The sequence below is a fragment of the Fusarium keratoplasticum genome, chromosome 6, assembly GCF_025433545.1.
Source record: "Fusarium keratoplasticum isolate Fu6.1 chromosome 6, whole genome shotgun sequence".
NCBI classification, from domain to species: domain Eukaryota; kingdom Fungi; phylum Ascomycota; class Sordariomycetes; order Hypocreales; family Nectriaceae; genus Fusarium; species Fusarium keratoplasticum.
The window spans coordinates 26,072-49,427 of NC_070534.1; the positions used below are offsets into that span (position 1 = coordinate 26,072).

The window sequence follows — 23,356 nt, forward strand, 5'->3', positions numbered from 1 at the left end:
TTTATGCCTTCTGATTCGTCTATCGAGGTATTCAGACTGAGATTCGGCCTCAAGGACGGTCTTTGGCGTCTTTGAAACCCAAGTAGTAGAGGGGCCGGTCTCCTCCTCGACCGGCGTCGGGGTCCGTAGCTGCACATCAAGCTTCGAAATCACGCTTTCCGCGTCAAGTGGAACAAGCCCGGCCCCTCTAAAAGCCGCCTTGATGTCTTTCTCCGTCATAGTGGCCCGGAATGCGGCGTAAAAGGCGGGAAAGAACTCGGTCTTGGAAACGTGGGTTATCGAGCATCGGATCAGATGCTCGATTTCTCGACCATATGCCTTCTTGAGTAGGCTAAAGTACCCGACATCAAGGGGCTGAAGCAGGTGAGACGAATGAGGCGGCATACAGAGTGTAACAATCTTGTTTGCCTGGCAATATTTCTCAAACTCGAGAGAATGGTGACTTTCGTGACCATCGAGGATCAGAAGACGATAGCGACCAACTGATCGCGTCTTTGTGCACCGATCAAAGTGCTTCAGCCACTCAAGCCCTAGCTCATTATCGGTCCAGCCATTGGGAGACGTTGCAATAGCCCAGTCGTCCGGGAGGTTGCTGTCTCGGTACCAGTTGGCGAGGTGATATTGGCCCGCACCTATGATGAACGGCGGGATCGCTCGGCCTTCCGCATTGATCGCCTGGATGACAGTAATCCATTCCCTGTTTCCAGGCTGCACTGATTTCGGTTTTTCACGTCTTTCGGAGCCCGTGACGACCATTCCGCTTGCAATGACGCCCATTAGAAAGCCAACCTCATCAAAGTTGTAGATATCGGCAAGGTTGATACCATATTTGGCGATTGTGTTCTCCACGAGCTTGAACCACTTTCGAATCTCGGCTGGATCTTCGCATTTGGCCCTCTGGTAGTCGTATCTACGAAAAAAACGCGTCTTGAGTTCATCGTGTCGCTTGACGAAGTTAGAAGCCCAGCGCTTGCCGACGGGTGGCGCGTCGCGGTCAGCGAGCAGTCGGTTGGCCATTTCTTCTACACCACGTAGTCGCGGGGGAAACCCTCGCGAATCTAGGTCGAGAATGAACTGAACTATGATCTGTTCCTCTAGATCGGATAATTTGCGTGATTTGGGAGTAGTATCGCGCTGAGACTAAATGCCATTGTGCCGACGACGCAAGGCATAATAGTCAACCTGATAGAGTCTTGCAGTAGGTCGCAGCTTTAATTTTGGGTTATTTTGAAGGGCGTGAAGTGCAAGAAGCAATCTAGCTTCTTTATTTGATTGAGGCATGTTTGGTTGTTGAGAATTAATTGATCAAATGGAAGTGATGTAGGTTGAGGGATTTTTGGTGCACTCACTTGTCCGGTGCACTCGCTTATCATGTACGTTATAGAGTATTTTAATAAAACTTTAAAAAATATTAAATATTAAGTTTATATTAATAAAAAATATTAGATATAATTTAAATAATAAGTTATAAGTTATATTTATTATTATAATTAAGGATATAAAATATAATTAAGCTATATTATTAGCTTAGGTAATTATTATATAAAAAATATTAACGTATATGTATAGTGAGTGCACCGGTTAAGCGAGTGCACTATTTATATTCTTACCTTAAAGACGATTTTAAGAAAATTCTAAAAAATCCAAATTATACTTAAATTAGCTAAATTAAGAAAGTTAGGTCTATTATATACTAAAAAAGCTATAGTAATTTTCTTATAATTTTAAAAAATCTTATTAAGGGTAGTATTTAGAAAATCTATTTATACTGTATAATTTAGTATTTCTATATAAAGGGAGTTTTATAAAATTATATAAAAATTATTTTTAAGCTTTATATATAGTTATATAATCAACAATATTTTTTATATATTTTTAATAATTAAATAGCTGGTTTTAGAAATCTAAAATATAGCTATTTTTAATTATACAATATACTAGTGCACTCGCTTGTCCGGTGCACTCACTATACATATATGTTATAATAATATTTTATATATTTTATAATAATTTATAATAAATTATAAGCTTACTTATAAGCTAGAGCTATAGCTTATAATATATATTATAAGTTAGTTATCTTAATTAATAATATTTATAAAAATATATACTAGGCTTAATAAGTAAGTATTTTAGAAAAGTAAGGATCTTAAATTACCCTATAGTAAAATTTCTACTAATTTTAAAAATATTTTAAAAAATTTAAAAAAAATTTAAATTAAGTATTAAAATACTAAAAGACCTATATATAAGCTTATAATAAGATATAAACTATACTTTAATTTTTTAAAATTTTTAAAAAACTTTCTTATAAGGTAGTTTTAAAAATATATATATATAGTATATAAATAACTATTTTTCTTTAATAGATTTTTTTTTAAAAACCTTAAAAAATTATTTTTAAGTTTTATAAAAGGTTAGATTTATAAAAGTATATATTTTATTTCTATAGCTATCTTAAAGTATTTTTTAAAAAATTAATACTTATTATTTTTAAGTATATAATATACTAAGATACTTATTTATCTAAGATACTTACTTATTAAATATATTATATAAGTAATAATAAAATTATTAAAAAAAAATAATTAAGAAAGTTTAATATAATTAAGTATTTAATATTATATTATATATAATAAGCCTAGTTATAATATACTTAATAAGCGAGTATCTTAGATAAGTAAGTATCTTAAGAAATCTTAACCCTTATAATAGAAATTATTAAAAAACTACTATTAACTATTTAATTAATTAAAATTACTTACTATACTCTTCCCTAGATATCTTAATTATTACCTAATAGGTCCTTATATTATAGCTAGGCTAGCCATAGATATTATAACGCTAAACCCCTAGTCGCGCTAACCTTCCTTAATTATTATATCTTAATAATTTAGCTACTACCTATATATTAGCATTTATTTAATTAATTACCTACCTTCCTTCCTCTACTATTATGACCCCTTTTTTCTATAGCTAAGTTCTTTTTGCCCTCCGGCGCTGACTAAGTATCTTATTTGCCTCCCGAAGGTCTTTATTCTTAGTAGCTAATAAGGTAATCTAATATATAATTGCCTTTATCCCCTTCTTAAGAGACCTTAGGGCTTTAAGGATTAACTCTAGGGAGCTACTTTAGTACCTTCTAATTCATCTTTTAAGGTATTTAGATTAAGATCCGGCCTTAAGTATAATCCTTAGGGTCCTTAAGACCTAAGAGATTAAGGGCTTAGATCCCTCTTTAGTAGGCATTAGAGTCTATAGCTATATATTAAGCTTTAAGACTATAGTTTCTAGGTTAAGGGGAATAAGGCTAGCTCCTTTAAAAGCCTCCTTAATATTTCTTTCCGTTATAGTAGCCTTATATATAGCATAAAAGGCTAAAAAGAACTTAGTCTTTAAAATATAGGTTATAGAGTATCTAATTAGATATTTTATTTCTTAACCATAGGCCTTTTTTAATAGCCTAAAGTATCTAATATTAAGAGGCTAGAGTAGATAAGAGGAATAAGGTAATATATAAAGCTAGATAATTTTCTTTTTTTTATAATATCTCTTAAATTTAATTAATTAGTAATTTTTATAGCTATTAAGGATTAAGAGATAATAAGAACTAATTAATTAATTAGTTATATATTAGTTAAAATACTTTAGCTATTTAAGGCTAATCTTATTATTAATCTAGCTATTTTAGGTTATTATAATTACCTAATTACCTAGAAGGTTACTTTCTTAGTACTAGTTAGCGAGGTAATATTAGCCCGCATTAATAATAAATAGCTAGATCGCCTAGCCTTCCGCATTAATTACTTTAATAACTATAATCTATTCCCGGTTTCTAAGTTATACTAATTTCGGCTTTAAATACCTTTCTAAGCCTATAATAACTATTCCGCTTATAATTATACCTATAAAAAAGCCTATCTTATTAAAGTTATAAATATTATTTAATTAGATACTATACTTCGCGATTATATTCGCTATAAGCTTAAACTAATTATAGATAATAACTAAATCTTTATACTTAGCTCTCTAGTAATTATATTTCTAAAAAAAACGCGTCTTAAGCTCTAAGTATTACTTAATAAAGTTATAAGCCTAGCGTATATTAACTAGTAGCGCATCGCGGTCGGTAAGTAATTAATCAGCTATTTCTTTAATATTATAAAGCCGGGGGGGAAATCCTCGCGAATCTAGGTTAAGAATAAAGTAAATAAGGATCTATTCCTCTAGATCTAATAGCTTATGTGATTTTATAGTGGTTTCTTATATAGAAAGAATGCCCTTTTATCGGCGACCTAGGGTCTTCTAAGAGACTATATATATCGATGCGGCGCATTAGAGACTTAACCTTAGGTTATTCTAAAGGGCCTAAAGGGCAAGAAGCATTCTAGCCTTATAATTCGTCTATAATATACTAGGTAGTTATAAATTAATTAATTAAGTAGGAATAATATAAATTAAGGGATTTTTAAGATACTCGCTTATCTAAGATACTCGCTTATTAAGTATATTAATATAAAAATATTTTAAGTAATAATTAAAATAATTAAAAAAAAATATAAGAAATAGTTTAAATTAATTAAATAATTTATAATATTTTTATTATAATTCCTTTTATAAAAATTAAAATTTTTAAGATATTTATTTAATTAAAGTATATATTATATATATTTATTATTTTAATATAATTATATATATTAAAAATTAATATTATTATTATTATTTATTAAATTTATATTTTAATAAGAAAAAATAAAACTTAATTCTTAGCCTAAGACTTAATTAATAATATAAATAAAAAATAAAAAAGAAATTAGAATTATTATTAAATCTTATTAATATATAAAGTTATTATTACTTATATTATTTTATTAAATTAAAATTAAAGACTTTTTTAATAAATATTAAGACCTAATTATTTAAGAAAAATATAGCCTAATATTAATAAAATAGCTTTATAGCTAAATAGGGGGCTTTAATTTTAGCGAGGGTTAAGGTTATCTAATTAGCATAATACTAGTAAACTGCGTGAGCTAGGAGTCCCCAATCTGAGCTTATGTCATTGCCTTATCTTAGCGCCTTGTAAGGCCTACTGATTCCTTCTCTATCAAGGTCCTATAGACACTGATCCGCTCCAAGGCTTCCCCATCTTCGCTATCTTTGTTATAGGTAGGCTGGGTTTCACATGAAGCCTTCGGGACTTCCAAGTTATGTTGAGAATGCAATGTATATTGTACTCTCCGTCTGTAATTGGTTTCGAACGTTCCGCGTCCGATTTGCCGCCACAGATGCGGCGGGTCAATTTATGTTAATGGTTTCCTCTTCTATCTTTGTTATCCCGAGGACTCTCCCCTCACTGGTGCAGTTTACTTAGGAGCTGGAGTGAGCATCGGAGGGGCTATTGCAGCAGACTCGGGTGCCTTGGAGGATTTTGATGAGTCCTTACTACCCACAGAGAAACATGCACCATCGTCTGATACCAGAGAGCTTCGATATATGGATTGTTCCGTGAAAAGCTTCTTGATCTACTATAACGAGAGACCTGCTCTAGTTAAAATTGCCAAAAGAGGACATGGGGTCAAGACGCTTTCCATGGGATTAACCACAGGTGAGCATTGCAGATTCTTCGAGGTGAATGAAACAGTGAAGGCACTAACTACCATCTCATCGTCGTTACAAGTGCAGGGAAAATTGCAAATGAGGAGAATTTGAAAGGCGTCTATGGGTTGATAAGAATTTGAGGGCTGGAGGACTTCTAAAGAATCTGTCTAGCTATCTAAAGTGAGAAATGAGAAATCCAACGGGCATATAATTAGACACGTGTAATGAATAGTGACTGAAGGAAATAGTTAACTAGGAAAACATGAAATGAGATGTTAAGGAGGCAAAAGCTGACTTCTCTAGGTGAGACCAGATATGCTTTCGTCAACAGAGAAAGAACGGGACAGATAGTTTGGGTAGCTCAAAGGTAAAGACATGAAAAGAAGAGAAGAAGCAAGTCAAAGCTACTCCTTCTTGATCCTGCTGTTCTTGGGCACACGCGCTGACCAGTAAAAGACAGCAGTGGCGACGATGTTGAAACCAATGTACACCCACAACAGTCCAAAGTCCCTCCACCTGTTTTCCCAGTCAACGCTAATGCTGGCTAGAAAGGCGTTTGTGTCGGTAATGGGACAGAAGGAGCATTCATAGCCATCCTGGCTAAAATTGACCAGCTGCCCTCCAACCCTGTTGATATAGGCGGTCATGTACTCGGCACAAGTGCTGCCCTCTGGTGAACTGAAGGTGAGGATCTCACTGTCTGCACACGTGACAGGGGCATTGGCAAGAGTCGTCCCGAGGAAGCCTTCAACAATGTACGTGAAGGGATTGACGCGATACATGAAGATCCAAAAGCCAGGGAGGTCCTTTGGTCCTGCAAGAACACTGAGGTTTGTTAGTATGGTGAGATGATAGGTTGTGATGCACATACCCATTGAATGCAAACATCATAATGAAGAGAAGATTCACGACAGCGCCGGCGATATCAGCGTTGGGCAGTCCAGCAATGACCATGTGTCCGAATGAGCTGGTAAGCAGGAAGAAGGCCCATACAAGGAGGAAGATGGTGATGCCACGCGAATGTACTTGGTCAGTCCATTCAGCGTTGCGATAGAGTCCAATAGGGAAATACCAGACGATGAAGCTCAAGACCGCGACGATCTATAGCGCGTTAGGCCAAACATCTCAGACGAGGTGATTGACTTTACTAGGTTACTTACCGAGTTCCACGCCATTTCGATGACGATATTGCCGAACAAGAAGGTCTGCCACGAATACGTCTTGGCTGGACGTTCACGGGCCTCGTACAGTGTACGCTGTTCCACGAAAGCGGGCATCATTTGGTCAATGATCTGTGCGAAGATAGTAAGGAATAAGAAAACACCAAACATCTGATTCTGTAAGCCGCGGACCGTGTTTTCACTGTTCAGCACAGAGAGACCAATGAACAACGCCTACTCTTTCATCAGTCTCTGTTGCTCATTCAGAACGTCCTTGTGGGATGGGCTGTACTCACCGTGCCAGCTGAAAGGACAAACTTGGAATATATGTATGAGGGGCTTCGCCAGAACTGATGATAGATACGCTTGGTGACCTCAAACAACTGGGTAGTGAATGGTGCAGCGAATTCGTCATATTGAGACGGATCGACGGCATCGGCCGCTGGACGAGGTTTGGCATCGGGTCCGCTCAATCTCGCCAGTTCATCCTGAACTCCTTGGTATTCTGGTGAGCTTCTCCAGATAGCTGGCCAGTCAATGTCAGTAGAGGCACCCGGAGCTGCGCCAATGACGTTCAACATGTGTTCGGCAGGATTGGCGCCTTCATGTAGCGGAAGACCTCCGTTGCGCACAAAGTAATCCATGAGAATCGACGAGTTCTTTCCGACCTTGCCGAAGTATACCGTCTTTCCGCCCTTGGCGAGAAGAAGAAGACGATCGAATCGCTGGAAAAGCATAGCGGAAGGCTGGTGGATAGTGCATAGAATCGCTTGGCCACTTTTGGTCAGCTTCTCCATGAGATCGCAGATAGACCAGGATGTTTGACTATCGAGGCCCGATGTAGGCTCATCAAGGAAAAGAAGTAGTTGAGGGCGAGCAGCTAATTCAACGCCGATAGTCAAACGCTTTCGTTGTTCGACGTTTAGGCCTGATCCTGGAATACCAACTAGAGCATCGGCATAGTCGGTCATATCAAGAAGGTCAATCACTTCATCAACATACGCCAGCTTCTCCTCCTTGCTATAGCGGGAGGGTTGCCGAAGAAAGGCACTGAAGAGAAGGGCCTCCCGCACAGTTGAAGTAGGTAGGTGAAGGTCTTGTTGCTGAACGTAGCCGGTTTTCCTCTGGAAGGAAGAGTCACGCTGATGGCCATCGACAAGCATTTCACCAGTTATAACTCCCATCGTGACTCGGCTTGCCAAAACATCTAGGAGAGTGGTTTTCCCAGCGCCAGAAACACCCTATGGCTAATTAGCAATACACCCCTTCTGCTGGAATGTTAACTCACCATCAGAGCCGTAAGTGTACCCGGCTTGACCCAGCCGTCAACATGATCGAGAATCCTTCGAGGTTCGCCTTTGATCTTGATGTCATAACACACGTTTCTCCAATGGAGAATAGATGTTTGCTTCTCGACCTTGGCCGTTGTCTTTGACGAGCCACGAGCCTGACCAGGTTGGGAACCGCCGCCGTCTTCGATGTCCTTTGACCCGGTCTTCATCTTTTTGATGGCGGCACGAGTAAAGACGAGGACCTCGCCCTTTGAACGTTCAGAAGCAACATACTCGGTAGCGATAAGATGTAAACTGAGGAATAAGATCATGAATGCGATCAGAACGCCAAAGTTGCGCCACTTGTGGCTTGCCAGGAAGCCAAAGGCGATTCTGAGATAACCCTCGCCGTCCACAGTGCCTTCTCCTGGAACGGCCCCAGGCACTGAACAGACAGTCGTCGAACCGTGGACTGAGTCATAGCCAGGCCCAGATGGAACCAAGTCAGAACAGGGGAACCTCCGGCCGACAAATTCGTTGATGAAGACGCTCTCTAGCCCATAGAAGACAGGATTGACCCATCGCAGCCAGCCAAGCCAGTCTTGCATATACGCTGGCGGAATGGTAAAGCCGGTATATAATACAAGGGCCAGAAGGATGATAGAGCTGGGGGCTAGGGCTTGAGAGATGGACTTGGTGACAGAGCCGATGAAGCGGAACATCATGGACATTGTGAGAGTGAGAGTGAAAGAGAGCAATAAGAAAAAGAAGAAAGCCCCTGCTTCCCGGCGTAGGTTACACATGAAATAGAGCGTGAGGTTGAGTAAGAGGGCGTTGACCATCTTGTACGGCAGATCCGTAACCATGGCTGACAGGGCTTCAGCACTTGGGTGATAGAAGGCGTAACGGGCGTGTTTTTCGACGATCTTTCTCTTGGTATAGAGCGTCATAATCTCCAAAATACTGCCGAAGCCGTTGATGAGAATGATAAAGAAGAGTAAAAGAGTGCGTCGGAAGAAGCTAGTTGTGTTCTCGGGTAAGTTGTAGAAGATGCTGCTGATGATGAGAGCTTCAAAGAGATTGCTGACAAGCATAGTGACCGTGATGGATGGGTCGCTTCGAAGCATGGTCCAGGACCTCCACAACGTCAGGTTGAACTGCTCCATGTATGACAAGGTAAAGGGGGATTTAGCTCGCGTCATTCTCGACTGATCGATTCGCCTCGAGGCAAGAAAGTTCTCATGGTGTTGCCCATCAAATGAATGCTGTCGGAGGTAGTCTTCGATCTCGATGCTCAACCTGGCCCGAGCAGAGCTGTTCTTCCAGGCCAGAGCAAAGTCATCGGCCGTGACAGGTATCTTGCCATTGAAACCAGGTCGAATCAGTCGCTCGGCTGGGCTCGTCATGGATGTCAAAAAATCAGCAGTAGTCTGCTGCTCAGGGCACACGAAGCCGAGGTCCTCAAAGTAAGATTGGGCTTCGTGAGCGGGCCCAAAGAAGATTTGTCGGCCTTCGTACAAGACGAGTACCTTGTCAAATACCTATTCAATCCCGTTAGTGCTAGATACCACCGGCTAGGGTCTGTTTTGACACTTACATCGTACGCCGCTTGCGGTGCTTGATAGATGGCGACGCATGCTGTATGCCTCATGATATCGGCTTGGGTCCTCAAGGTCCGGCAGAATTCGATGGCGTTGGCACTATCAAGGCCTCGAGTGCTATTATCCCAGCACTGCAAGGGGGCATAGCCAAGTGCGGCTTCCGCGATAGTGACACGTTTCCTTTCTCCACCACTAACACCGCGCACAAAGTCATCACCGACGCGTGTGTTCTTCGTGTGTGAGATACCAAAGATAGCCATGATGACATCACGTAGATGTTCGGCGTATTCTCGTCGGCTGATGCCGTTTGGGATATGCTTTGGACACCGAGATCGCGCTGCGAAGTAGAGCGTATCCCCAACTGTTAGGTGGGCAAAGTGAGCATCCACTTCAGCAGTGTAGATAGCTTCTCCACGATATGCCGTAGTCATCTGTTCGGATCGGATGCCTTCATAGTTGACCGTCGCGTTTTCACCTATGTAGAAGCCATGTGTATCGCCCGCGATGGTTTTCAGAGCAGTCGAGCAGCCTGATCCTGGGGGGCCAAGAACGCAGAGCATCTCGCCGCTGCGAACCACCCCTTCCAAGTTCTGCAGGATGTCAATGCGGTCGCCCTTGTTGCCAGTCACTTTTCGAAAGAGACTTGACAAGCTCCAGATGACGTTGCCGACCGTCTTCTGATAGTCGGTTGCAGTCCCGTAGCCATATACGTCAAGGTCTTTGAAGGCGATACCACTCGTGCGAGGGGCAGTTCCTTTGGCAGCTGTGACCCTGGCTCGGTAGAAAGCCTTGGCCCATGCTCTCGCATCGAACTTGGGGCTGGAGGGGTCGGTGACACCGCCATCGTTGACGGTGAATAGCGGGCTGTCGTGGTATTCTGATTGTCTGGTCGTGATACGTCGCGCCAGTTCGTAAATCTCCTCGCCCATATGCTGTTCGCGTTCCAGGTGCGCGTCTTGATGCTCTCCGTAATCGACGGTCATGTTATTCTCACCAAACGTTGTCGAGGAATGGTTGTCAACAGAGTGAGGCCCTCGGGTCCTGCCCCCGTTGGGGTCATCGTCGACCTTGTCACTCATGGGGGTTGTTGTTGACGACAAGGCCGGGTTGGTCGCTTGGGCAATGGAAAGTGCGTTGATTAAGGGGGGACAAGAAATGGAAATGGTAAACAAATAGACAGCAACTTAGAAGTGTGAAAGCGAGATCGATGATGCGAGCAATGAGTGATACGATCAAGGTTAGAGGATCCAGAATATATAGGTACTGAGGACAGGGAGAAAGGGCGTGGCAACTAACCCTCTTCGTTCTTGACAAATTCAGAGACCCAACATTCAAGATCATGGCTTCTTCCACTCTCATCTGCAATCTGCGTCCCCGACCCCTGTTTGGCCATGCTCCGGTCAGCAGAAGGCCGCCCCTTCGCAGCCTCCGGCGTCCGTTGTGCCGGGATTTCTAGATCCAACTAGACCTCCCGGATCCACCTTGATCGGTATGGGGTTGCTTGTCGGAGTCCGCTTGTCCGCCCCCTGTCCTCGGGTCCCGCAGTTTCCGACCACACATGCATAAACGCCCTAGATCAACCACCACACGCACTAAGGAGCTAAACTTTGACTCACGTCATCATGTGAATGGGCTATTCTGGGGACCGATGATAAGTTGGGACCCACACCATGGGGAAGGGCCTTTATATATGTGTTTGCGCCCTGCGGCCCTCGGTCTTTTGCCCCTGGCAAATGTCCGCCTCTCAAAACGTCAAGCCAAGGAACATGGATGAGACACTTAACATCCACCCTATTGCAGTAAGTAATGCCTGCTGTGGCAGTCCTACGTCTGAGAAATGCTGAAAAGCCTTTTTTCCGTCAGTGCCGCCGTTGTAGGCAGAGAAAGGTTGGTTCTTGATGATTGACGTGCACTGGCTCGGAGCAGATACTCACATAGTCCTCTTGAAGGTCCGATGCAATAGAACCCTCCCTCAATGTAGCCGTTGCCAGAGACTAGGCGACGCGTGTGTCTATGCAGAACGCGCGAAAAATGCAGCGAGGTCAAGAAATTCCAAAAATCCAAAGTAAGCTGGGACCATCCATTACACTTGGCTATCTGAGGCCATGTCCATCCAAATGTTTTTCTTTTCTTTTATCTTTTTTCTTACCGACCTCGCTCTAACTGCTTTTCCTCTACCCCTCATAGAACCTCAAATATTACAGCCTCTCATGCAATTCTAGAGCGCTTGGAGCGACTTGAACAAGTTTGCTCTTCTATGTCAAGCTCGACCGCCCGTGGAAGCCAACCAGCCTCAATCACCAGCGATTCTCCAACCGTCGAGTCAATGGCAATCTCGCTCAGCCCAGCATTTTCATCGCCAGCGGACCAAAATGTTCCCGAAGACACGATCTCCTGCCCATCCCCAGCCTTGACTACGACGGCACTATCACCAACGGATAAATTTGATGTCTTGAAGAGCGCTGTTGATGAGGTCCGGAAACGGATTGTCCGGGGTTCTATGCATGATACGGTCAATGGAGAAGATATTGTCATTCCTAAAGACTTGGCAAAGTCCTGGGTCAATGGTGAAATTTAATCCTTCTACTTCCTACTCACCTACAGAATGGACATCTACTAACATCAACTGGTGCCTAGACTATCTGAAATGCACCATGGGAGAGCCATTTCCAAGTCTCGTGGACCCCAAATTGCTCCGATTACTGCCTGACATTCTCGATTTCCAACAAATCCACGTGGACCCGGCGATCATGTTGACATATCACTGTGTCCTCCACCAAGGAGCTTCTATGGGCCGTGACAAGGCACATATGGAAGGTAATTGGCTCAGGAAACTCTACACCTGCTGCATCCGCGCCTTGGCCCGTTGGCAACACAAGACTACAGGCTCTCTAGAAGACTTTTATGCCGCAAATCTCATGGTACGTTGGCCATACCGGTATCTTACCCATGCCCTTCGCCATTTCCTAACTTGCCAATCTTCAGAGAAGAATCGCCCTGGAGAACTTTGATCAAGACCTGGCGTGGATCTTATTCAAGATGGCCTGCAGGTACGCCCAGACTCTTCAGCTCCATCAACTAGATCGACTAGACAGTACAGGATCGCCTGCGATTGGAAAGCCCATTCTGGACCGAGACCGTGAGGGGCTCTGGGATCTTGTACAGACAGATCTTCTATATCGACTTGTCTTCGATAAGCCCCCCACATTAACTGGTGACCTGGATGCTTGGAAGGTTAACCTCCCCAAGTTGATGTCTCAGGGAGACACCATAGAGGATCACACTGCGGCGATACAATTTCTCCTCAGGTCACGTCTTACGTTCGCTCTCTACGACTACTTTCACATCATGGAAGGGCGGAAGGACAACAGAGACGACGAACTCATTTCCCGGGTTGAAGCTATTTGCATACAGATCAAGGACCTCTACGACGAGTGGAATATTGTAAGTGGTCTCAACTTTGCAAGGGAAAACGGCCTAACATAACGGGCACAAGGATAAATGGGTCCAGGAAGTGACCGGTGACTCTCTTCTATTGTGGACAGTGTCTTCCATCGCTTTCACTGGATACCACTGTATCATTTATATGCTCCGCCGCGCAATTGCCAGCGTCCATAACTTTCCGACCCTTGATCAGACGGATGATCTTGTCTCGGACATGCCCTTGGCGCAGACCATATCTAGGAGAATGCTCGAAGCAGCACGCACCATCTTCAAGATGGACGCTCGACTGGACATTTTCTGCGTCTTTCTAGGGTGTTTCAACCTCCATCTGCCTTATATCTATCTGGCTCGTAGATTATTGGACACTACCGACCCTGTCCCGTCATCAGAGAGTGCAGATTTATTAAATCACCTAGTTCAAGCCATCGAGGCTATAGCCAAACAGGAAAATGAGGTTCAGCCGTTAGTATGGGCGATGAAACGGCTGAATGCAGACATATGAGAAAATATAAAGCATCTCATGGGTGGGCCGTTGCTATAGAGTTAGATTTACAGGTATTGGAGTCCTGTACCCAAGATTGCTTTTGGCTCATGGCAGTATTGGTATGATGTGAGGTTATAAATGGCGAATTAGGATGCAGATTTGATAGTTTACGCTCCGAGTTGTGGACAGTGCTTACTCAAACAGAGACTGAGTCATTTGGGATGACTGGATTGGCGTAGTCTGCGGCCTGGGAGCGGTATGAGAGGCACTGTTGGGCTGGGGGGAGGCGGGATGGGGTGGAGTCAATGGCCTCTGGCGGAGCAAGGCCGGCCGAACGCCCCCGGAAGAGAGCTGGGCGGGTGACAGGATCTCCTGAGAAGAATGTGCAAGTTGTATCGGCTGCTGAAATTGGTGAGCTGCCGGCTGAACGTCTTGCCAGAGAGGAGGAGAAGGTTGCCATGGCGGTTCAGGCGATGGCATGGGTTGCTGGCATTGTCGCTGGGAAAGCTGAGCAGGCTGAACTAGCTGCTGAAGGGGCTGTTGCTGCTAGGGCCAGGCTTTGGTGCAGAGGCTGAGCAGCCTGCACAGTTTGCTGGAATGCCTGACGAGGTGGTTGCACCGGCTGTAGGGACTGGTTCCTGGAACCTCGGTGGCGCATGCTGGACCGTTTGGCTCCGGTTGACGTTCTGCGTCGGCATAATCACCAACGGAGAGCCGGGCTCGTGGTTCATGGTCGTGGCTTGAAACGCTGCAGGTGGCCAGGCAATCTCATACCCAGCGGGAACAAACTCACCGTTTGCCCCAGACAATGTACCTTCACAATCAGAACGAGGATGCTCTTCCTGCCCACTCCAGTCATCCTCAGCCCAGGCTTTGGTATGAGCCTTCCACTTGGCAGTGTAAGACTTGCAGAGGGTCAGGTCGGCATGGCCCGCCGTGTGGAGTGCCCGAAGACGCCAGGTCAAGGCAGAGCGCAGTTTTTGGTGAGAACGTCGCGGTAGGTGGAGTCGCTACAATACTCACTCATACGAAGGCGCTCGATAAGGTCATCCATAAGGAGCGTATCATGATTGCCGAGGTGGAGCTCATGGCGAGCGCAGTGGGCCGACATGGCAATCTTGTCGGTTGAAGACCGGGGGATCCTGATGGTGTTGTCCTTCATGACGTTGGTGACGGCAACGCCGCGAATATGCTGCATAGTGTAAGCGGGAGAGAACTCTTCATAGTCAGGCCATCATAACAGGTAGTCAGTGTGTTTCTCATTGCGGATGCGCGACTTTGTAGTCACACTGGGCTTCATCGGGGGCATCATCAGGGTGGCGGGGGGGCTGCCGATGGGAGGAGCATCCGTCATCCCCAGGTCCCTATGTTGATGCAGGTGGCACGGGCTTGCCAAGTGGCGTTGAACATGATGGAAGAGAGTGCCGTGAGGAAGACAAGGCTGCCAAGTGTTGACAAAGTGTTGAGAACGGTAGAGGGGTTGAGATTGAGGAGAGCCCACAGGTAGAGGTAGCCTTCGACTCTTGTACGCGACCAAGAGAGAGGCAAGCCTACACAAGGCAAGGAACTCACAGGTGGACCAAAAAGTTGCATTGGATAGAGAACTGTAGGACTTGTAGTAGTGTGGGCACCAACTAGAGCTATTGCGTGTTGGCGTCTGCATTGCTCAAAGAAAGCCCACGTCATGACGCGACATTGTGTTCAAAGTTGATGTGTACGAGCCAAAGTTTGGCAATTTGCCGAGATGTTGCATTCAAGCTCTAATCTACCCGATCCTAATTCTCTTGTTTCTCGTACGGAGGTTAGAGCAGTTAAATACCCCATGAGAGGCTGAACCTTTCATGATGTTGCAGCTAGGCATGACTCTTTGACTGCAGGCAGCAGAAGGTTAAAAAAAAAAAAAAAAAAAAAAAAAAGGCCACTGTGTTAGCATCGGGATTATGATGCTATGATGTATTGAAAATGTGTTCTTTATTGTAGTTGAAGCCCGGCCCTCGATGGGTTAACTGAGGCAGAAGATCGTCATGACGCGAGATGCATGATATTCGCCCAACACCGAAAGAATCACCGGCCCCATAATCTCCAACCCATCTAACCCACTTTTCAGAGCAAAGACTTCACTGTCTCACCGCTCCTCCTCCTCAGGCAGGAGAGTAAACTCTTCCAGCGCGCCCATCAGTGCCGTTGCGAACCACTTAATCTCATCGTACGCCTTCTCCAGAGCCCCAGGGTTCGTGGACAGATCGCTAACCATCTGCGCAATCTGCTGTTGGACTCTCTGGAACTGAACGCAAGGTTAACATACGGCCTCAAGTCGTGGGCAAGGAGCGGAAACCTTTTTGATGGCCGCGAGCATGTGGCGCCATCTCTCGCTCGTCCGCCTCTCGGACGAGCAGATGATCTTGGAAGCAGACTCGATATCACGGGACTCAGCTTCTTTGGAGTTGCGCAGAATCTCCTTTACCCGGCAAAAAGCGTGGCTCTGCTTCTTGGGGCCGCTCACAGGCGCATCCTGCTCCAGCATGCCCACAATCTCTTTGTGCTCAGTGAAACATGCCTCGCTGATGCTGTCGATGATGCTCTGGAACCGGTCGAGGTGACGTTGCAGCGTCTCTTGGCGAGCTGTATCTTTGGAATCCCACCACCACTGCCACTCGTGCGCCCCCTCGGCGGCTGTCCCTCGGGCGATGGTGCCCGAGAGCTACCCTAGAACAAGGTCAACGCTTGCAACCAGGGCTTGCAGACGGCGGTACTGGACGACGGTCCGAGTCTCCATGTCGTCGATGAAGTGCTGATTCAACTTCTTCTGATCCAGCGCCCTTGTCTTTGAGTCAGCGAGGTCGACAAGCAGCACCGCCTTTTGCTCATGACCAGTGTCCGCAAGGCGCTCCTCATAACTCGTGATGGCCTCGGGGAGGATATCGGATTCAGCTTTCGGAATTAGGCGTCGGAACGTGAGGGGTGAAAGCCCCTGGACCTCTTCCACAACAGAGACCTTCGGCACAGTGCCATTTTGAGAGCTTCCCCACGAGGGCATCCAGGTCGGGTACGATGCGCCAAAGGGGTTTCCATGTTCATAGCCTCGGCTAAGAATACTGTTCTTCACAAAGCTCGGCGCTTGTAGAGTATTTAAAAAAGTAAAATTCCTAAGTAATAGGCTAATAACCTCTAGTAAATGATTTATAACTTATAGATAAAGTTGTTATTTTTTTAATATATTAGTAATATTTATACTTTAATCTAAGGTATTAAAGTATTTAATTAATTATTTTAACTGCTTTTAATATATTAAGGTTATTTATTTTAGCTAAATTCTTAGTCTTTTAAAAGAAGGCTAAGAAAGTTTATGTTTAATAAGATATTATATTAATAAATATAACTTTAGAAAAAAGTAATATTAGCTAGAGGTAAGATATTAATAATATATTTACCTCTTAAGAAAGAATTAAATAAATAAATTATAGTTACTATAAGTATAAAAGACCCTTATAAATATTAATTATATATATAATTATCTTATAATTTACAAAAATATTATAGATATTACTCAAGGTTATATTATAATATTATAATTCAAGGATTTCTATATTTACCCGGCGAAATGGGAGGGGCAAGCGAGGGGAAGCCTACCCGCCGGACAGCCCGGGTCATGGTCGGTCGCATTCCAACTCACGCGCATGACCAATCCAGCTGCAGTATGCGTTTCGGCCAAATCCACTCAGTGCACGTAGCGCCGTGAAAGTGTGTCCAAGGGCGGTATTCCAAGGCTGAAGGCCGGCGTGGGCTCGGCAAATGTCCGGCAAAAACTAGGCTCTTCATCGGATTGGAGTGAGAATGGCCTCACCGACCCGCTCTTGGTGTGCCCCACCATGAGTTACTCCTGGGGATACTCCCCGACGCTCATCGGTGTTCCGGGCCTTTGTCTCACCCCAGGCTTTCACCCCACACTCGCGTTGCTAGGCCTCTGTCATGTCGTGTATAAGAGAGGGGAAGCAGCCGGGACGTGGGATGTCACGATGCGTAGCAGCAGCTCTTGCTTTTGTATTCTTCTTTGCCTTTGTCGTTCGCCTGTCCTGACTCACAATGGCTGTCACTGATACCAAGGCCATTCTGGCCTCGCTAACACTCGAGGAGAAGGTCTGTACCCACGATAGCGGGCAACCAATGGGTGATTGCTAACCAGTTTGTAGATCAGCCTCCTCGCCGGTGCCAACTTCTGGGAGACTGTCCCCGTCCCCGCAAAGGGCGTTCCTGCTCTCAAGGTGAGCAATTGGCAAAACAGCGGACGCTGACATTGGCCTTCATCAAGTCGCGACAAGAGAAATTACGACTAACCAACTTCAGACCAGCGATGGCCCCAACGGTGCTCGAGGTGAGACCTTCGCCGGCGGCACCACTGCTGCTTGCTTTCCCGCCGCTTCCAGCGTCGCCTCCACCTTTGATGTCGACCTAGCCCGCAAGATCGGTGTCGGCCTGGGTGAGGAGACCCTGACCAAGGGCGCCCGCTGCCTGCTGGGCCCTACCGTCTGCACCCACCGCCACCCTCTCGGTGGTCGCAACTTCGAGTCCTTCTCCGAGGACCCCTACCTGGCTGGAAAGATGGCCTCCCAGAACGTGCAGGGCATCCAGAGCACTGGTGTCTCTGCGACCGTCAAGCACTATGCCGTTAACGAGCAGGAGACCCAGCGATTGTCTGTGGACACCATTGTGGGCGAGCGAGCCCTCCGTGAGATCTACCTTAAGCCTTTCGAGATCGCCGTCAAGGAGGCCAAGCCCGGCGCTATTATGACCGCCTACAACAAGGTCAACGGCATCCACGCCGATTCTCAGCCTTTCCTGCTGCAGAAGGTCCTTCGAGGCGACTGGGGCTGGGATGGCCTCGTTATGAGCGACTGGGGTGGTGTCAACTCCACCGCTGGTGCTCTCAACGCTGGTCTCGACCTTGAGATGCCCGGCCCTACCCGCTGGCGTAAGGTCGACCAGGTCCTCGAGGCTATCAAGGAGGGCAAGGTCACCGAGCAGGTCATTGACGACCGTGCCCTGCACATTCTGAACTTCCTGGAGCGCGAGAACTGCTTTAAGAACCCCGAAATCCCCAAGGAGCAGGCCATCAATAAGCCTGAGCACCAAGCCCTTATCCGTGAGGTTGGAGCTAAGGGCATGGTTCTGCTTAAGAATGAGAACGCCACTCTTCCCCTGACCAAGGAGAAGGCCCGTGGCAAGACCATCGGTCTCTTTGGTCTGGCTAAGGAGTGCCTCGCCCACGGTGGTGGCAGTGCTTCCCTAAACGCCCACTATAAGATTAACCCTTATGATGCCCTCACCGAGGCTTTCAAGGGCGAAGATGTCACCTTTACCTACTCTCAGGGTGAGTATCTATCATCCTTCATAGCGAACATATGGAAACATGAACTGACCGATGATGTCTATAGGCGCTCACATGAACAAGCAACTTCCCACTATTTCCTCCAATGTTACGGATGCTGAAGGCAACGCCGGCTTTACTTGGCGATTCTACGACGCCGGTAGCTCAGAGCCCTCCGTTGTTCAGAACGGCAAGGCTACGTCTGAGGTTCACGTTATGGACCTCGGTGATATCAACAACAAGAACGTCCAGGTCGACGGCACCTGGACCCCTTCTAGCTCTGGAACCTACTACTTCACCCTGATGGGCCTGGGTCGTAGCACGGTCTCCATCAACGGTACCGTTCTTTCCGACCAGCCCGAGGACTGCTCCGACCCCATGGGTTTCCTCCTTGGCGGCGTCCCCGTCCCCATGGTCAAGTTTGATGTCGAGGCCGGCAAGCAGTACAAGATCCTTATCCAGAGCGCTCCTCCCGTGCCTGGAAACGACGGCGAGTTCGGCATTCTCGAGGGCAAGCTTGGTGTGCGACTGGGCGCCATTCATGCTGCCGAGCACGACAAGGATATCCTGACTGAGGCCGTCGAGCTTGCCAAGGCTGCTGACTACGCTATCGTCTTCGCCGGCCACACCCCCGACTGGGAGACCGAGGGTCAGGACCAGTACAGCTTCAACCTCCCTAAGGAGGGTAGCCTGGATGCCCTCGTTTCTGGCGTTGCTGCCGTCAACTCCAACACTATTGTCGTCAACTCCACTGGTGTGGCCGTCGCCATGCCCTGGCTCGACAACATCAAGGCCCTGGTCCAGACCTGGTTCCCTGGTCAGGAGGCCGGTAACTCCATCACCGACGTGCTGACCGGCGCCGTCACCCCCGAAGGCCACCTTACCTGCACCTTCCCCAAGAGGCTCGAGGACTGCCCTGCCTATGGCAACTTCCCCGGTACCTACGAGGGCAAGCAGCTTGTCGTCAAGTACGAGGAGGGCGTCTTCGTCGGTTACCGTCACTTCGACCGCCTGTCCGCTGACAAAGTCAACTTCCCCTTCGGTTTCGGTCTGTCCTACACCTTCTTCGACTTCTCCGACCTCTCCGTCGCGGAGACCTCTTCCGAGGAGTGGAAGGTCAGCATCATGGTTGCCAACACCGGTGCCATCAAGGGTGCCATTGCCGTCCAAGTCTACGTCGGCAACAAGAAGCAGTCGTCGGAGAACCCCATCAAGACCCTCGCTGCTTTCAAGAAGGTCACCCTCGAGGCCGGCGCCTCCCAGGTCGTGGAGCTTCCCGTCAGCGCCCGCGACATCGCCTTCTTCAGCGAGAAGGACGGCAAGTGGATTGTCGAAGGCGGTGCCTACAACTTCAGCGTCGCCAAGAGCGCCGGTGAGGTTGTCCAGAGCGCTACCGTTAATGTCGCTGCCAAGGAGTACACTCCTTAGGAAAAGCCTAGTGATTAAAGCAAAGTAAATAGAGCGAATAGATTCTCAATTTCAGCGAAGTCTTGCGTTTAGTAATGCGTGTGCTACTTAGGTGTTATGTGAATGATTTGGACAAAGGAGGGCCATCTGTCGTAGTGTCCCAACAGCTAATTCGTCGGTGACAGATTCAGAATCTATTGTTTCATTGGCTGGATGAGCTCTTAGCCCAGAAACAGCTGGAAAGATGCAAGAAACCGCCACCATAGTGCTTACGTTTGTGGCCTGGGAATCGTTTTCACCTAGTCTTAGCTTGAGGTGCCGAATATTGCCGGCGTAGGGCCGCAGGCCAACCACGACAGATGAGCTACACGTCCACGAACCCAGTGGCTTAGGTCTAGATCCATGGCAAGATCAGCTAAGTTGGCATAGGGCGAAGGGGGAAAAGCTCAGGACCACAGCTACTCCACACAGGGTCTCCAGGTGGGTTTGCGGGGATGCCGGTGTTCGCATGTGAATGACAGGTGCTGGTGCATGTAGCTCCTCAATCTTTGTGGAGCTGCTCTTGGTGTGGTGTGATGTGAGGATGCTGGTCTTTCTTATTTCTCCGAGGGCTCGGGGAAACTCGAACGTGCAAAGGTTGCTTCGGTGCCAATTTCCCCGCTCAGTCCAGGTTCTCGGCGCGGGCCGCTGTCTAGGGCCGAGCAGCGCATATATCAGTACGTATGTTCAGGCGCCCAGTCGCGTTCAATGGGCGAATGGGTGAGCTTCTGTACTTTAGGTGCTTCGATCTCCCACTCGTAGTGTCTCAGTGTTCCCGCCTGCTCAACAGCGTTTCTTTGCATCATACATAAAGGAAAATGGCGAAAACCACGTACCAGAACCCCATAGTGCCGGGATTTGCCCCTGATCCGTCTGTGCTGTTCGTGGATGGCGTTTTCTACCTCTGCACCTCGTCCTTCCACATCTTCCCGGGCCTGCCCATCTATGCTTCTCGGGACCTCAAGGAATGGACACATATTGGTATGCACCCAACTTTAATAATCGTCTGGATAAAAGAAATGGTACACTGACTATGTAACTTAGGCAATGCCTTCAATAGGATCGAGCAGATGAGCCTGAAGGATGCGACGACGAACAAGTCCACGCTGGATACTGGCAAGATTATTGTCGCCTCGGGTGGCCTGTTCGCTCCCTCGATCCGATACCACAACGGAACATTCTATATCATCTGCACAAATGCTGCTATTACGACCGACAGTTTTAGGACAGACAACTTCATTGTGACATCTACCGATCCTCTCAAGGGCGAATGGAGCGACCCTATCTATATCCCATTTATGGGCATCGACCCTGACCTATTTTTCGACGACGACGGAAAGGTCTACTTTCAGGGAGCCCACTACTTCCAGAAGACACAGCCCACCTCTGTTATTCAGCAGTTTGAGCTAGATATCAAGACTGGCAAGCATCTCTCCGAGACCAAGACCATCTGGGGTGGACATGCCAAGTACGATACGGAAGCGCCGCATATTTACAAGCGCGGCAAGACGTACTACCTCATGGTGGCAGAAGGCGGCACTTTTGAGCACCATATGCTGTGCATTGGACGCTCCGACAATATCTGGGGCCCCTACGAAGACAACAAGCAGAACCCGATCCTAACGGCTGACGGCACTGAGGAGTACATCCAGAATACTGGGCACGGCGATATCTTCCAGGATGGTGATGACAACTGGTGGGCAGCTGGTCTTGCGGTGCGCAACGAGAATGCCGATAGCAAGGACGCCTTCCTGGCTCCCCTGGGACGTGAGAGCTTTCTATCGCCGGTTGAGTGGCCCGAGGATGGATGGCCCAAGGTGCAGCGATTCAAGATGGAATTTTCCGCCACATCGATTAACCCTACCGGCGGTGCTCCGTTTACCGCACCTCCACGGGTTGAAGACTGCTACATAAGGACTCCTGACCTGAGCAAGTACCAAATTTCCGAGCAAGATGGTGGGGAAATCGGCCTGTTCCCGAGCACCACGAACCTCGATGCGCCTAACGGCACCAGCACCTTCATTGGCCAGCGACAGCGGTCGCTGACTTCCGTTGCCACCGCAATTGTCGATATTTCAAGCGTACAGGGCGGTGCCGAGGCAGGCCTGACCATGTACAAAGACCATCTGCGGCATGTGTCGTTGGTCTACGCGGCGGACAGCGGCAGAGTGTCCTGCCGCTTGAGATCTGTCGAGGATCTGGAGACAGTGGGAGGGGAGCTTGCCGTTGAGGGATCCAAGTCGGTCGAGCTGCGAATCACAGCCTACCCTACGAAGTGGTCCCTATCCGCTCAAGTTGGCGAGGGCAACTGGCACGAGTTTGGAGATGTGCCCTCTTTCCGATTGTCGGTGCGCGAAATGACTGGCCCGATCTACGGAGTGTTTGCCCATGCGGTAACAGCCCAGGCTGATGCCAGCAGCGCTGTGAAGTTTGTTGAATTCAATGTACAGAATTAAGACTAGATGACTCTAGCGTATAGAAGCACAGAGAATAGACTACACTTCTACCAATCGTTGCTTCTCGTTCTGTCATCAGTGGATGCAGCCCATGCCGGCGCAGGTCATGAATTACCTCCCCATGGGCAAGTAGCCAGCTCAGGTGGGGCTCTATTTCTCCGCGGCGTAATTCTTCAAATGCGGGCTGAAGAGGCACAACCATTGTTAGTCAGGTGGCCACAGAATCAAGCGAAAGTGAAGAGGAGACAGCGACAAGGGAGCATTCAATAGCGTGTCTGATCCTTATTGAATGATATGACAGTCGCCATGGAGCCTCTTCAGCCCAATCTCAACGCCGACTGCAACATCCAAGAATATTGATTCAGCCTAGTCATCATGACAATTGTTGAAACCCCCCATCTGCAGCGCACAAAAACCTCGGCACAGTGAATTGTTAAGGGAAAACCCTTCTTGATGCTGCCATGTGAGACTCACAACTCATCCTTTTCATCTGCCGAGTATATGGATTCCCTCTGGGCCAACTTAAAA

The 23,356-nt window shown here is 46.9% G+C and overlaps 2 protein-coding genes and 1 pseudogene across 3 annotated transcripts, besides 1 other annotated feature; 2 read left to right on the top strand and 1 right to left on the bottom strand.

Moving 5' to 3' along the window:
• Positions 1 to 6,005: 6,005 nt before the first annotated feature.
• On the bottom strand, positions 6,006 to 10,814 carry NCS57_00798500 (annotated as a pseudogene). Its single transcript has 6 exons — positions 9,630 to 10,814; positions 8,050 to 9,573; positions 7,058 to 8,002; positions 6,762 to 6,995; positions 6,473 to 6,702; positions 6,006 to 6,426 (listed from the first exon to the last, which is right to left on the bottom strand).
• Positions 6,006 to 10,814: a sequence feature.
• A 6,830-nt stretch (positions 10,815 to 17,644) lies between these two features.
• Positions 17,645 to 20,354, top strand: NCS57_00798600 (Beta-glucosidase; the record flags this gene model as incomplete). Its single annotated transcript, XM_053057818.1, has 4 exons — positions 17,645 to 17,698; positions 17,752 to 17,823; positions 17,906 to 18,929; positions 18,994 to 20,354. The coding sequence occupies 4 exons, from the start codon at positions 17,645 to 17,647 to the stop codon at positions 20,352 to 20,354; spliced, it is 2,511 nt and encodes an 836-aa protein (XP_052911649.1).
• Positions 20,355 to 21,190: 836 nt separating this feature from the next.
• NCS57_00798700 (GH43-C2 domain-containing protein) lies at positions 21,191 to 22,828 on the top strand (the record flags this gene model as incomplete). Its single annotated transcript, XM_053057819.1, has 2 exons — positions 21,191 to 21,353; positions 21,417 to 22,828. The coding sequence occupies 2 exons, from the start codon at positions 21,191 to 21,193 to the stop codon at positions 22,826 to 22,828; spliced, it is 1,575 nt and encodes a 524-aa protein (XP_052911650.1).
• Between the last annotated feature and the right edge of the window lie 528 nt (positions 22,829 to 23,356).